This window comes from Vicia villosa, linkage group LG6 (genome assembly GCF_029867415.1).
Source record: "Vicia villosa cultivar HV-30 ecotype Madison, WI linkage group LG6, Vvil1.0, whole genome shotgun sequence".
Classification (NCBI taxonomy): domain Eukaryota; kingdom Viridiplantae; phylum Streptophyta; class Magnoliopsida; order Fabales; family Fabaceae; genus Vicia; species Vicia villosa.
Window position 1 is genome coordinate 49,412,258 of NC_081185.1, and position 12,870 is coordinate 49,425,127.

Here is a 12,870-nt window from a genome sequence, read left to right on the forward strand (position 1 = left end):
GAACAAGTCAAGTCTCTGAGTCTGGTGAGAATATACCAAGTCTGAATATGAAATCCTCAATCCTGAACACCTGTTATGCATGAGATGTATGGGATGCATGATATGAATGCAATGCCATGTTCATTCGATTTCCAAGGAATCCTCATATTTTGATTTTTTTAGCAAATAAGAGATGGAAAAGCTCGGCACGAGGCTTAAAGATATCATTCCTCGGAAATGGAAGGAACATGTATGCTAGTTATTTTTTGTACATCATTTTTTTGGAAAGTAAACATGCAATGATGCAAAATGATGGGAACCAATGTCTCCACAATACTGAATATAGTTGCACAGGTTCGAAGGTGCGGCGTAGCTTCAGGATACCAAGAACCAATTAGGCGCCGATAGAACCACTCCTGTTGTACCACGTCTGAATAGAACCAAAAGTAACAGGATCAAAGCTCCGCCGTCGTTTCAGAATACCAAAATATCGGGCACAATGAGAACAGACCAAATAAAGGTCCTTCCCTAAATCTGAAGAAGCAAATGGTATGTAGGAGCCAAGGTTTCCTGTCCCATCCCAAACCTCACAGGTAGGAATCCTAAACACACACAGGATGTCCCTAATGGTCGCCAGGAATTTTGAACAAACAATGAGAGCGCCTGCCTACGGCAATAAGCATGCCGAACAAGGATCGCCTCACCGAGTTCTCTCCTGGTTGTGGTATGTTATGCCAACTCTACGTGCCAGGCGCCACGAGAGCCAACATAACTATCCATTCTAATCTAAATGTGTACTTGGTCTGGGTAATGGACCTTTTACCTCACAGTAACATCCCGCCCGCCAAAAAACAACCAGCCAGCACAGCAGTATATCCAGAATATGGAAAGCGGTAAACACATAGATGCAAATGCATGCAAGCAGTATATACAATGATGATAACAGTAAACACACAAACACCCCCAGAAAATAAAGCAAGCAAGAACTAGGAACGACACTTAGAATGTCCCCAGTGAAGTCGCCAACTGAAGCAACTGGAAAACTCATCGAAACAAATACAATGAAGTCGCCATCGAACATATATTTATCCTACAATAAGGAATGGAAAATATCGAAGAAAACCAAATAACAAGCAATGGTCTCAGAGAATGGGTAAGGGTGTCTGTTACGTGAGGGGAAGGTATTAGCACCCCTCACGTCTGTGGTACTCCACAGGATCCATTCTTGCTAATTTTCTAATCTAAGGGGGTGTGTGTGTGTATGTTATAGGCTAAGGGAAACATGCAATGGAAGATATACAAGTAAGAGGAAACATGCAAATAGTAGGCAAACAAGATAAAGGAAAAATTCAAACAAAACAACAAAAAAGGAAAATGTCGCTCGCTAGGGTGTTTGTACCCTGTGCCTACGTGCCTCCAATGTGCAATGGAGAAATTAGAGCGCCGTAGTTCAGCTCAAAAGTTTCTGTTTCTATCTCGATACGCGTCTCCTAGCGAAACGGAACCGAGCACCCTAAGGGAGCATGCAAACAAGGAGCATCACAAAGATCCTAGAAAACATGGCATGTGAACAGGCATCACAAATAAGAACATGCGAACAGGCATCGCAAACAAAAAAACAGACATGTAACAGGCATACACGAATGTGAGTGTGTGAATAGGCATCACAAGTGATAACGCGAACAGGCATCGCAAACAACATGTAACAGGCATACATGTGCAAGTGTGTGAACAAGCATCACAAAGATATCATACGAACAGGCATCGCAGATAAGAAGAAAGTGAACAAGCATCACAAAGATATCATACGAACAGGTATCGCAGATAAGAAGATAGTGAACAAGCATCACAAAGATATCATACTAACAGGCATAGCAGATAAGGAGATAGTGAACAAGCATCACAAAGATATAGCATACAATCGAGCTCCGCTCGAGAAACAAACAAACTACCGAAGTAGTAATCAAATGCAAATGCAACACACAAACGAGCTCGGCTCGTAAAGCAAACAAACTACCGAAGTAGTGACCTGGGGACAAGGGGAGACGTTCTAGCTAACGGGGAAAGTCCTCTGAAGCCACCGTCCACGGGGAAAGTCCTCTGAGACGGTTGAACAAGAAAATAACGGGAAATAAACGTTCTAGCTAACGGGGAAAGTACTACGAAGCTACCGTCCACGGGGAAAGTCCTCCGAGACGGGTGAACAAGACAATAACTGGAAATAAACGTTCTAGCTAACGGGGAAAGTCCTCCGAAGCCACCGTCCACGGGGAAAGTCCTCCGAGACGGCTGAACAAACAAATGACTGGAAATAAGCGTTCTAGCTAACGGGGAAAGTCCTCCGAAGCTACCGTCCACGGGGAAAGTCCTCCGAGACGGTTGAACGAGAAAATACCTGGAAATAAACTGAAAACAGTAAACAAACAAAAACAGAGCCTCTTTCGTGGGCTTGGCTAGATGAATGCCTAGGTCCTACTTCTCATGGAAAATATGATGCTGCATGCCTACCCTACTTCTCATGGCAAGATATGGTACGCGAAAGAGTAAAAGGGACAAGGAGCGGTACCGAACGGATAGCAAATCCGCAATGAGCTAGCAAGCGTAAGCAAAGAATCCAGGAATATCGCGTAAGCCAGCATCAAGCATAGTCAGAAAGCATCGTCGTGAAAATAAATCACGCACGACAAGTGGTACGCGTCGAGTATAACCACGCAATAAACCTGCAAGAGAAACTTAGTACAGACATCGCAAGAATATACATCTCAACGAGTGAGAGATTAGGTGAATCACATCGGAAATAAGTTCGTGTCCCACAAATAAAGTGGAACACGATGCAAATCAAGTCGCATCGAAAGCGAATTCGTGTCCCACAAATAAAGTGGAACACGGAGTAAGTCGAATCACAATCAAAGGCTCTCTCGAAGTACCTTGCACATCTCAACAACCAAATCAGTAATAACAAGGAAGCACACTATAGAAAATACTAACGATTAAGTTCTAATTAAATCCTATACAAGATTAAAATCTAAAACAAAACCTAACAAGATTAATTGTTTTTTTATTACATTTTCAACTAAGAATTAGAACTACACTATGTTACAAAATATTAAATCTAACATGGAAAATAGTACATGTTTTTATTATTTTTATCGTGCAAAAGCTAATCACACATAATTGTTTTTTATAGCAAATTTTATTACAAAATTAGAGCTAAACTATGTAACAAAACAATTAAAATCTAACAAGAGAACATGTTTTTTATTCTTTTTATCAACCAAAAATTAACAAAATGTATTCGATTTTATGTGTCATTTTATTACCTAAAGAAAATGGACAAACTATGTGAAATAAAAACCTAAATCTAACATGATTTAAAGGAGGCAGGGGGTGAAATTTGAATTACAGTGGTGCTGGCAGAAGCAAGCAAAGGCGCTGAGGCCCAAGGGAATGGTCCAATGAATGTTTTTGTCAGTTTTTGTTATTACCACAATAATGGTGTTATGGGCTTTAGGACAATGGGGGTGTAGGGTGCAATTCGGTACAAGGCCAAGAATATTTTGTTGATCCATGTTCACATATTTTGATTAGCATTTTCAGATTTGTGTTAACCAGTCTATAATCAAATTAAAACTTAACAAATCAGATTAAAGTCCAATTAATAACAGTAAATCAAATTTTAATCAAGGTGAAAGTTTAAAAAAAGGATTAGGGTTAAGAATGTGACCATTGAGCTTTCAAACGTTCTTCTCCTCCTCACGCAAAACACCGTCGGCGGCCGGAGGTCTCTCCCTCAACCTCTCCGATCTCCGATTCACCCTCTCATCTCGGTATCTTCACGCCTGTCTCATCTCAGATTCAAGTTCAATCTCTCCACTTCCATTTCGATTAATTCTCCCAGTTTCTCCGCTTCAATCGCTTCGAACGGCCGGAATTGCTCCGACGGCTTCCTCAAGAGACAGATAGGTTATTTCTCATTCTGATTCAACTTCTCGCCACCGTAGTTTATGGCGGAGAACACAAACGAATATGCAGCAATGAGAGAAGCTTGTCGACCGGAGAGCGTCCGCCGCACCTCCGAAGACCGCAAGATCAACAAGAAAACCGTAAATCTTTCGTCGTGCAAAGTTCAGGTACGATTCTTGATTCAGGATTCTCTTCTCCGTTTCTTTCGCTCTCTGCGTTGATGGTGATATTGCGTTGTTGCAGAAAATGGAGTTGTTGTTGATGCTGAGGCGATGATGATACGTTGATAGAAGGATGGAGTTTCTTGCGCTGAACTGTGAGAATTGAAGATTATCTTGAGTTATGGAGGATTCGTGAGGATTTGAGATTATGAGAGTAATGATGATTCTTTTCTTCTTTGTCTGAGCTTCTGTTACACTTTTCTTGTGATGCTGAGAATCAAATTATGGCGGAGAAGTGTTGAAGGTGATGATTATGGTTCGAGATTGAATTTTCTGAGTTTTTGATGGAGAATTCGTGAGAGGGAGAAGTAATAGGTTGTGGATTGAAGAAGGTTCATAGTTTGAAGAGTGGTGGTGATTGAGGATGATGATTGATTCTGAGATTGTGAAGATTCAATTGGATCTTGAAGAAAGTTTGTTACAGGTTTTTGCTCAGGGCGAGAGAGAGAAAGAGAGAGAGAGAGAGAGAGAGAGAGAGAGTTTCTTTCTGTTGAAAGTTTGTTACGTTTTTTTTTGTGAGTTTCTCTTTTCCTCTTCTGGTTTTCTGTTATGTATCGTGAGAGAGTAATTGAAGATGATGAGATCGTGAAAGTTGAAGAGTGTGAAGGATTATGGAGAGATCGAGAAAACGGTTATGGTGGACGATTCAAGGATCTGAAGTTTGTTACATCTCCCTTCCATTCTGTTACCTTCTTCCCTCTTCTGTTATCCATTTTCTGGTATGAGTATCTGCTCTCTAATCTTGGCTGAACCGGTTTTCCTTTTTTTTTCTGAGCTTGGTTCGGTTCTTCCTCTTTTATGCAGGTGCTGGCTCGGTTTTGTTAGCATGCTTGTATGCTTGGAATGTCCTTGGCATTGTTTGAAAAAGAAGTAGCAAAGGCCTATTGGGCTTCAACTGGAGATTGAAGATTAGGATAGATAAAGAGATTTGGTTTTCTATTCATGAATGAGTTATATTGGAATTTTTGTAATGAGTTGGACTCTTCTTGAATGTGAATTGTGATGATAGATCTTGCAATGAGTTTATCAAAGAATGTCTCTTTTGAATATTGAAAGTAATCGAAACTTGAATTTTGAATGTATAATGTTCAACTTGTTCGAATCCAAATAACAAATTCCCAAATATTCAAAGTAATCTCTTTTTCAATTTGAATCTTTTATTTCCACACGAAATTGAATCAAGATCAATCATGTATCCATTATCCTTGAAGCAACATATAAATCTCATGAATGATGAAAGACGGATATTTAGACTCGAGACTTTGAATAATGATGTATGCCTTGGATTTTTAATGATTCACAAACTGCTCATAAACTCGAATTAAGTCCTGGTGCGACATCCCCAAAATCATGACTTGCGTCACACATAATCAGTTGAATCGAACTGTCTTGAAACAATTAGAACCTTTTATTATATTTTTCTTTGACTTTTTGAACGACGAAATAAATGTCTTCCATAACTTATGGCACGGAGAAAGAGGGAAAATTTTGGGGTGCAACACTAACACTACACAACGACCTCCTAACTTATGTTTTTCTCTTGTTTTTCAAAACTCGGGTTGAGAGCTTCACTCAAATATCATTCTCATACCCACAATTGAGTATATACAGAAATAAATAAAAAGCAGTAAAGCAAGAGTAAAGAAATATAACACAAGAGTAAACATAAAGAGCATAAGAACATAAGAATAAGCATAAAGAATATAAGAACAAACAAAAGTAAACACTCAAGCACAAAATGAACTAAACTAGGGTTGACTCTCTTAGGATAGTCCCCAACAGAGTCGCCACTTTCTGTAGCGGCAAAAAAATACTTGAGCGTAATCGCGCGCTCGAAGTACAACAGAGTCGCCACCGAACTTTATTTATTCCAAAAGGAAAGGGAAAATATCGATAAAACCCACAGAATAAAAAGAAAGGATAAGATGGTCGTTCGCAACCAAATTAGGGTTTGGGAGTCGGTTAAGCAAGGGGAAGGTATTAGCACCCATCACCTCCATCGTACTCGATGGGACCCATTTAGTTAGTTTCGTGTTTGAGTGTTAGCGTTATGTTTGTGTTCTTTTGCTTATTAATTGAGAAAAGATAAAAGAAAAGGATTTTTAGGGTTTTTATTATTATGAGGAAAAAAGAAAAGATTTTTTATTTTTATGCTCGCCAAGACGTTCGTATCTTGTGCCTACGTATTCCCTCGTGCAATGGGAAAGTCAGAGCAATCGTAGTTCGGGCAAAGAACCACGAAAGTTTGTTGGTTGATTTTAGCGAGAGGTACTCGATCGCTTTCAAATGGAGATAATACTGCGCGCACATGGATAAGAGATCACTACAAGAATGGATGACTAAATCAAGAGTGAGACGAGATTTTGGCCATCATCGCATTCGAGTGGAAGATATTCGATCTTCACATGTGGAAGTATGTTCGCAATTTGAAATTCACTAAGTGTCTCGTTTATGAAAAGAGGTTTTAATATGAAAAGGCCCTAAGGCAAGAAGGTTTGAATAAAATCGAAGTTGTGTTTTAAAGGGATGTTTTTGCGGACGTTTAGTAAAGGGTTGAGCATAGGTGTTCACCTAGCGCGTCTTTACCCAAGGTGTTCAACAGGAGCGAGCCCCATTGTCACTTGTTGTCCTTGTTAATTAATGTATTTTGGTTCAAAGGATCAAGGTATTCAAGAGGTGTTCACTTCTTGTCACTTGATCACTTTGATTTGATTAATGTATTTTAATTCAAAAGATCAAGGTATTCAAGAGGTGTTCACTTCTTGTCACTTAATCACTTTGATTTGATTAAAGTATTTTAATTCAAAAGAACAAGGTATTCAAGAGGTGTTCACTTCTTGTCACTTGATCACTTTGATTTGAGTAAGAAAACTTTTTATTTAATGTTTTAATCCAAAAGAATCGATGTATTCAAGAGGTGTACACTTCTTGTCACTCGATCTTTCGATATGGTTTAAAGAAAGTTTTAGAAGATGAAACTCGATGTTGGATCGAGAGATTTATTTGTATTGACTTGGTGTTGGACCAAGGTTTATTGATTTTCGAATTGTGGAATTAATCGAATATTTTTTTGTATTTTTAACACGAGAATAAAGTCTAAAATCTAGAAACATGTTTTTTTGTATTTTTTTATTAGAAAATAAAAGCAAAACAAAATATTGAAGAAGCTAAATCAAACAAGTTAAATGGGCAAGAAAATAAATAAAATGGGGGTGTAAGCATGCAAAATAGGGTGCTAGTTAAAGGTGTTCGCTGGGCTTTAAACATGACCAGGCCCACATCATTTTTTTGGACGAACCAAGTTTGGATTAACAAGAATGGAACTCGGTTGGGCCTTAAGACCCGGCCCAAATAAAAGAAAACTAAAACCCTAAAAAGACAACTACCAGCCGCTCCAATCTTGTTACGTTCTGGAAAAAAACATGTGAAAGTATTCTCTCTGTTTCTGCATCATCTCTCTCGCTATGCTTTATCGTTGCTTTGGACTCAGTGATGTCAATAAGGTGACATCACTCTCATCTCGCTGCCCTCTCGCTCACGTCTAAAAGAGACACCATGGAGGAGCTTTAGAAGCTCAACTCTATCATCTCATTCTCGCACACATCCACAAATAACATAGCAAGCAAACACATACACAAACAAAAACAGAAAACAGATCGATACCCTTGTTCCCACGATTCCCATCAAGATTCAAAAGAAATTACATGTTATTAAAGAAAAAATGGAAATTAAACGCAAAATGAATTAGAAAGGAAACAAACAGAGGTAGTCTTCAGGTACTTTTGCCAGATCTCTTCTCTTTCGATCTTCTTCTACTTCTTCTCTTCTCTTGCGTGTTTATTGCTTCTGCTGCTTCTGATGTTGTTACGAAGTTACTCGTGAGTTTTTTTTACAGAGTTTTGTGTGTGTGTTGCGGCTTTGCTGTGTTGTTGATGAATGGTTTATGGTGATTTAATTGGAGTGAGGTGAGGATAGGTTGTGAAGATGATGTCTGGATTTCTGCAGGTTTAGGTGTGTAGTCAGTGAGTGCTCTGAATGAGTGGATATGTGAATTGAGGGGTTTTTGCGCGTGAGGCTTGAATGGTATTGTTGAGATTCTGTATGTGAAGGTTAAGGATAAAGACCGAAGGTTTGTGAGTGTATTGAGGTTGTTCGAACCTGTGTTTTTCGTGAGGCTTTTTTCTTCTCCCCCGCTGGTGTGCTGAGCTCCCCCTGTTTTATAGATGTAATGAGGTGGGTTTTGGGGGGAAAATTGGGATCAAAATTTGAACAAATTGGTTAACTGTTCTTTGTTCTTTCTTGTGTGCAGGTTGTTATGGCTATTTTGGTGTGGATCTTGGCTTCTTGTGTATGGCATAGCATGGCATGGTGGAAGCAGAAATTTTGGACTGTTTTGTTTGGACTTGTGAGATTCTAACCGTAAAAAATCAAAAGTGGTCCCTCCCACTTGTTTTTTATCCATTTTGACATAAACAAATAAAATACACTAATAACAATAACAATAATAATAACAAAAAATGTTAATAATAATAATAATATAAATAAAAATGAAATAAAAATTAATCTAAAATAAATTTAAACTAAAAATAAAAAATGATATTAAAACTAAAAAGATTAACCTATTTTAAATCTAGACTAGAAATTAGAATAGTATTAAAGTCTAAAAATTAATCTAAATTAAACCTAAACTAAAAAATAATGAAATAATATAAAAATTAAATTTAATATAAACTATCTAAGCTATTTTTGTTGACTTTAATAAAAAAGTCAATTTTCAAGTTATGCGAAAAAAAATGCGATGAATGAGTGCACACTAAATGCGAATGCGATATTATCAAATGAACGAAATATGTGGGTCGAAAATTGGGGTGCGACAATCACAAAGCTATGGATTCTCACACAACAAGGTCAATCCTCTCCATGGGCTACTTTCACATGCTAGGGAAGGAAATCAATGGGCTTTCTCAATGAACTGTCTCATATGCTGGGGAGACTCACCATTCACAAAGGAAAGAACCAACTTTAACATGTACTGTCTCGATGCTGGAGAGACCAACCATTCATAATAATTTTCGACATGAAATGTCTCGACGCTGGAGACACCAACCTTTCATAATAATTGTCAACATGAACTGTCTCGACGCTGGAGATACCAACCATTCACAATAATCTTCAACATAAACTGTCTCGATGTTGGAGAGACCAACCATTCACAAGAATCTTCAACATAAACTGTCTCGACGCTGGAGAGACCAACCATTCATAATAATCTTCAACATGAACTGTCTCGATGCTGGAGAGACCAACCATTCATAATAATTTTCAACATGAACTGTCTCGACGCTAGAGAGGACCAACCATTCATAATAATATTCAACATGAACTGTCTCGACGCTGGAGAGACCAACCATTCATAATAATCTTCAACATGAACTGTCTAGACGCTGGAGAGACCAACCATTCATAATAATCTTCAATTGCTCTGTAGAGACTGTCATCTCTTTCAAGAAGGAAATCCGGGACATTCAAGTTTCTCAAATAAAGAAACAACCACCCATTGTAAGATAGCAACTGCTGGGGATATAAATCCAATTCTTCAATTGTGCAAAATAAATGCATCTTTTAGAATCCAGGATTCGCTGATCCAAATGATTATATTTGTTGGAGACAGAGTTCAATCCAAGGCGGAGTTGGAAAGAGTCACCAAACAAGACACTCCCAAATGAGGAATAAGCTCAAAGTGGGGATTCATCTTATATATTGATAGGTGAATAAACTAAAGCAAGATCTTCCCATGAGGAACAAACTCATTGGGGGAAACACAAGAATATGGGTCTTTCTGCCTAAAGCTGACGCTTAATGGAAGGAGTAAAGACATTGCTTGGGGGGATAATAATTCTATCATATGATGTGCATAAATATGAACGTATGAATGCATGAATGAGTGTTATGTGCGTACAGACAAAATATACATGTGCTACAGATGACCACACTGGGAATGACAACACCGGAGTATATACTCGACCAATTGTCAATAACATCCACTTTTAGGAGTGCAAATCTTGCTGGGTAAGAGAGCACTATCCAAATCAACCTTATTGTTCATTTCAAGAAGAAAACCCGTTCTTCGTTGGAGACACATTTCGAGAAGAAATCCCGCTCTTGGCTGGAGACAAATTGTGTCAAGACCTAGCTGCTTTGCGGGGAAAATTTGATGTCTTCGTTCCTCGTTTCAAGGACCAACTCTTTTGGGGATTTAGGGTCAACATTTACCTCTGTGTCCAAGAGCTTTAAGAAAACATTCTATCTTTTTATTTATTTTGAAAAAACAACCTTGACTTTGTTTCAAATCTTTTTTTAAAAGCAAAATTTTGCAAGATAGAATAAATATAAGAATTCCAAGAAAATGATGTAAGGCTCAAATTTTATTAATGGAATGGTAGTCTGTGAACGACATGACTCCACAGATTACAAAAGTTTTGAAAATGGTAAATTTTAAATTGGAAAGGGTACATTGGAATACAATGATTACTAGTCTCCCTAATAAGTTTTGAATATCAGGCGTACGCTGACGTCGGTTGAAAGTCTTCAAAAAGCATCTTCAGGATGGCCAGTTTATACCGGATGTGGTTACTTGCCATATTGCCTAACTTTTGGATGGATTGCCTTTACATGTTTTCAACCCATCGGGATAATTATTTCTTTGCCTCTAATTTTTTCCTTGACAGCCTTTTCAGGTTTTCAGTCCACCGAGACGGTCTCTTTTTGCCTAAGACGCCCCTTCAAGTTTTTAACTTAGCGAGCTTTTTATTTTTCTCATTTTTAGAAGAAGTATTTCTGGACCATATCGGCATTCACGAGACATGGGAATTCTTCACCATCCATAGTCGTAAGAGTTAAAGCACCGCCTGAGAAGGCTCTCTTAATATCATATGGGCCTTCATAATTAGGAGTCCATTTTCCCCTAGGATCTGGTTGAAGAGGTAATATCTTCTTGAGCACGAGATCACCTTCCTTGAATCTTCGAGGTCTGACTTTCTTGTCAAAAGCTCTCTTCATTCTTTCTTGGTAAAGCTGACCATGACACAAAGCGGTCATTATTTTCTCTTCAATAAGATTCAAATGGTCGTATCTTGTTTGACACCATTCAGCTTCTGATAACTTGGGTTCCATTAGGATCCTCATGGAGGGATTTTTAACCTCTATTGTGAGTACGACTTCCATACCATATACCAAGGAGAAAGGCGTTGCCCCATTTGAAGTGTGAACTGTAGTGTGATACCCATGTAGAGTAAGAGGGAGCATTTAATGCCAGTCTTTGTAAGTCACAACCATTTTCTGGATAATCTTCTTAATATTCTTGTTAGCTGCTTCCACCACTCCATTCATTTTTGGTCGGTAGGGAGAAGAATTGTGATGCTCAATCTTGAATTCATCACACAACTCTTTCATCATTTTTTTGTTCACGTTGGAACCATTATCAGTAAGGATTTTGTTGGGTACGCCATAGCGTCAAATGAGATTGTTCTTGATAAACCTTACTACCACTTGTCGAGTAAAATTGGTGTAAGAGGCATCTTCGACCCATTTGGTGAAGTAATCAATAGCGACCAGGATGAAACGATGTCCATTCAAAGCCTTTGGTTTAATCATACCAATCATGTCAATTCCCCATATAAAGAAGGGCCATGGAGAGGAGATAACATTGAGGAGTGTTGGAGGCACATGGATCTTATCAGCATAGATCTGGCACTTGTGGCACTTATTCACATATTTGTAGCAGTCATATTCCATTGTCATCCAGTAGTAACCTTATCTTAATATCTTTCTTGTCATTGCATGTCCATTGGCATGAGTGCCAAAAGATCCTTCATGAATTTCTTGCATCAACAGGTTTGCTTCGTGTCTATCCACGCATCTGAGCAATACCATATCAAAGTTTCTCTTATAGAGCATATTTCCAGTTAGGGAGAAATTACCAGACAATCTTCTCAAAGTTCTTCTGTCTTTGCTAGATGCCCCAGGTGGGTACTCTTGTTTTTGCAAGAAGATTTTGATGTCATGAAACCACGACTTGTCATCTGTGATAACTTCAACAGCAAAAACATGGGCCGGCCTATCCAGGCGCATGATTGTAATTTGAGGATATTCATTTGGAAACATCACTTGATACATGGAAGCCATAGTAGCCAATGCATCTTCCATTTTATTTTCCTCACGAGGTATGTGATGGAACTCAACTTTGTTGAAGAAGGTCAGCAGTCTTTGGGCATAATCTCTGTAAGGAATTAATCCAAGGTGATGGGTTTCCCATTCTCCTTTGATTTGATTAATAACTAGAGCAGAATCTCCATACACATCCAGAATCTTGATTTGAAGATCAATGGCTTCTTCTAGTCCCATGATACAAGCTTCGTATTTTGCCATATTGTTGGTGCAGTCAAACATTAGTCTTGCAGTAAATGGTACGTGAGAACCTTGTGGCATGTCAATGGTTGCCCCAATTCCTCGACCATAAGCATTAACAACTCCATCATATATCAAACCCCATCGGGATTCAGGATCAGACCCTTCTTCAGGTAAAGGCTCTTCATAATATTTTGATTTCAAATACATGATCTCTTCATCTAGGAAGTCGTCTTGCAAGGATTGATCATCGTCAATGGGTTGATAAGCCAAATGATCAGCTAAAACACTCCCTTTGATG

General features: G+C 38.5%; 1 protein-coding gene and 1 long non-coding RNA gene across 2 annotated transcripts; one reads left to right on the forward strand and one right to left on the reverse strand.

The window, feature by feature from the left end:
* The first annotated feature begins 3,614 nt into the window (after window positions 1-3,614).
* On the forward strand, window positions 3,615-5,210 carry LOC131609144 (uncharacterized). Its single transcript, XR_009285961.1, has 3 exons — window positions 3,615-4,109; window positions 4,186-4,882; window positions 4,968-5,210. It is a non-coding gene; the product is annotated as an uncharacterized LOC131609144 (long non-coding RNA).
* Window positions 5,211-11,975: 6,765 nt separating this feature from the next.
* On the reverse strand, window positions 11,976-12,566 carry LOC131613642 (uncharacterized). Its single transcript, XM_058885291.1, has one exon. It carries the CDS (start codon window positions 12,564-12,566, stop codon window positions 11,976-11,978), a length of 591 nt encoding a protein of 196 aa, XP_058741274.1.
* Window positions 12,567-12,870: the final 304 nt, after the last annotated feature.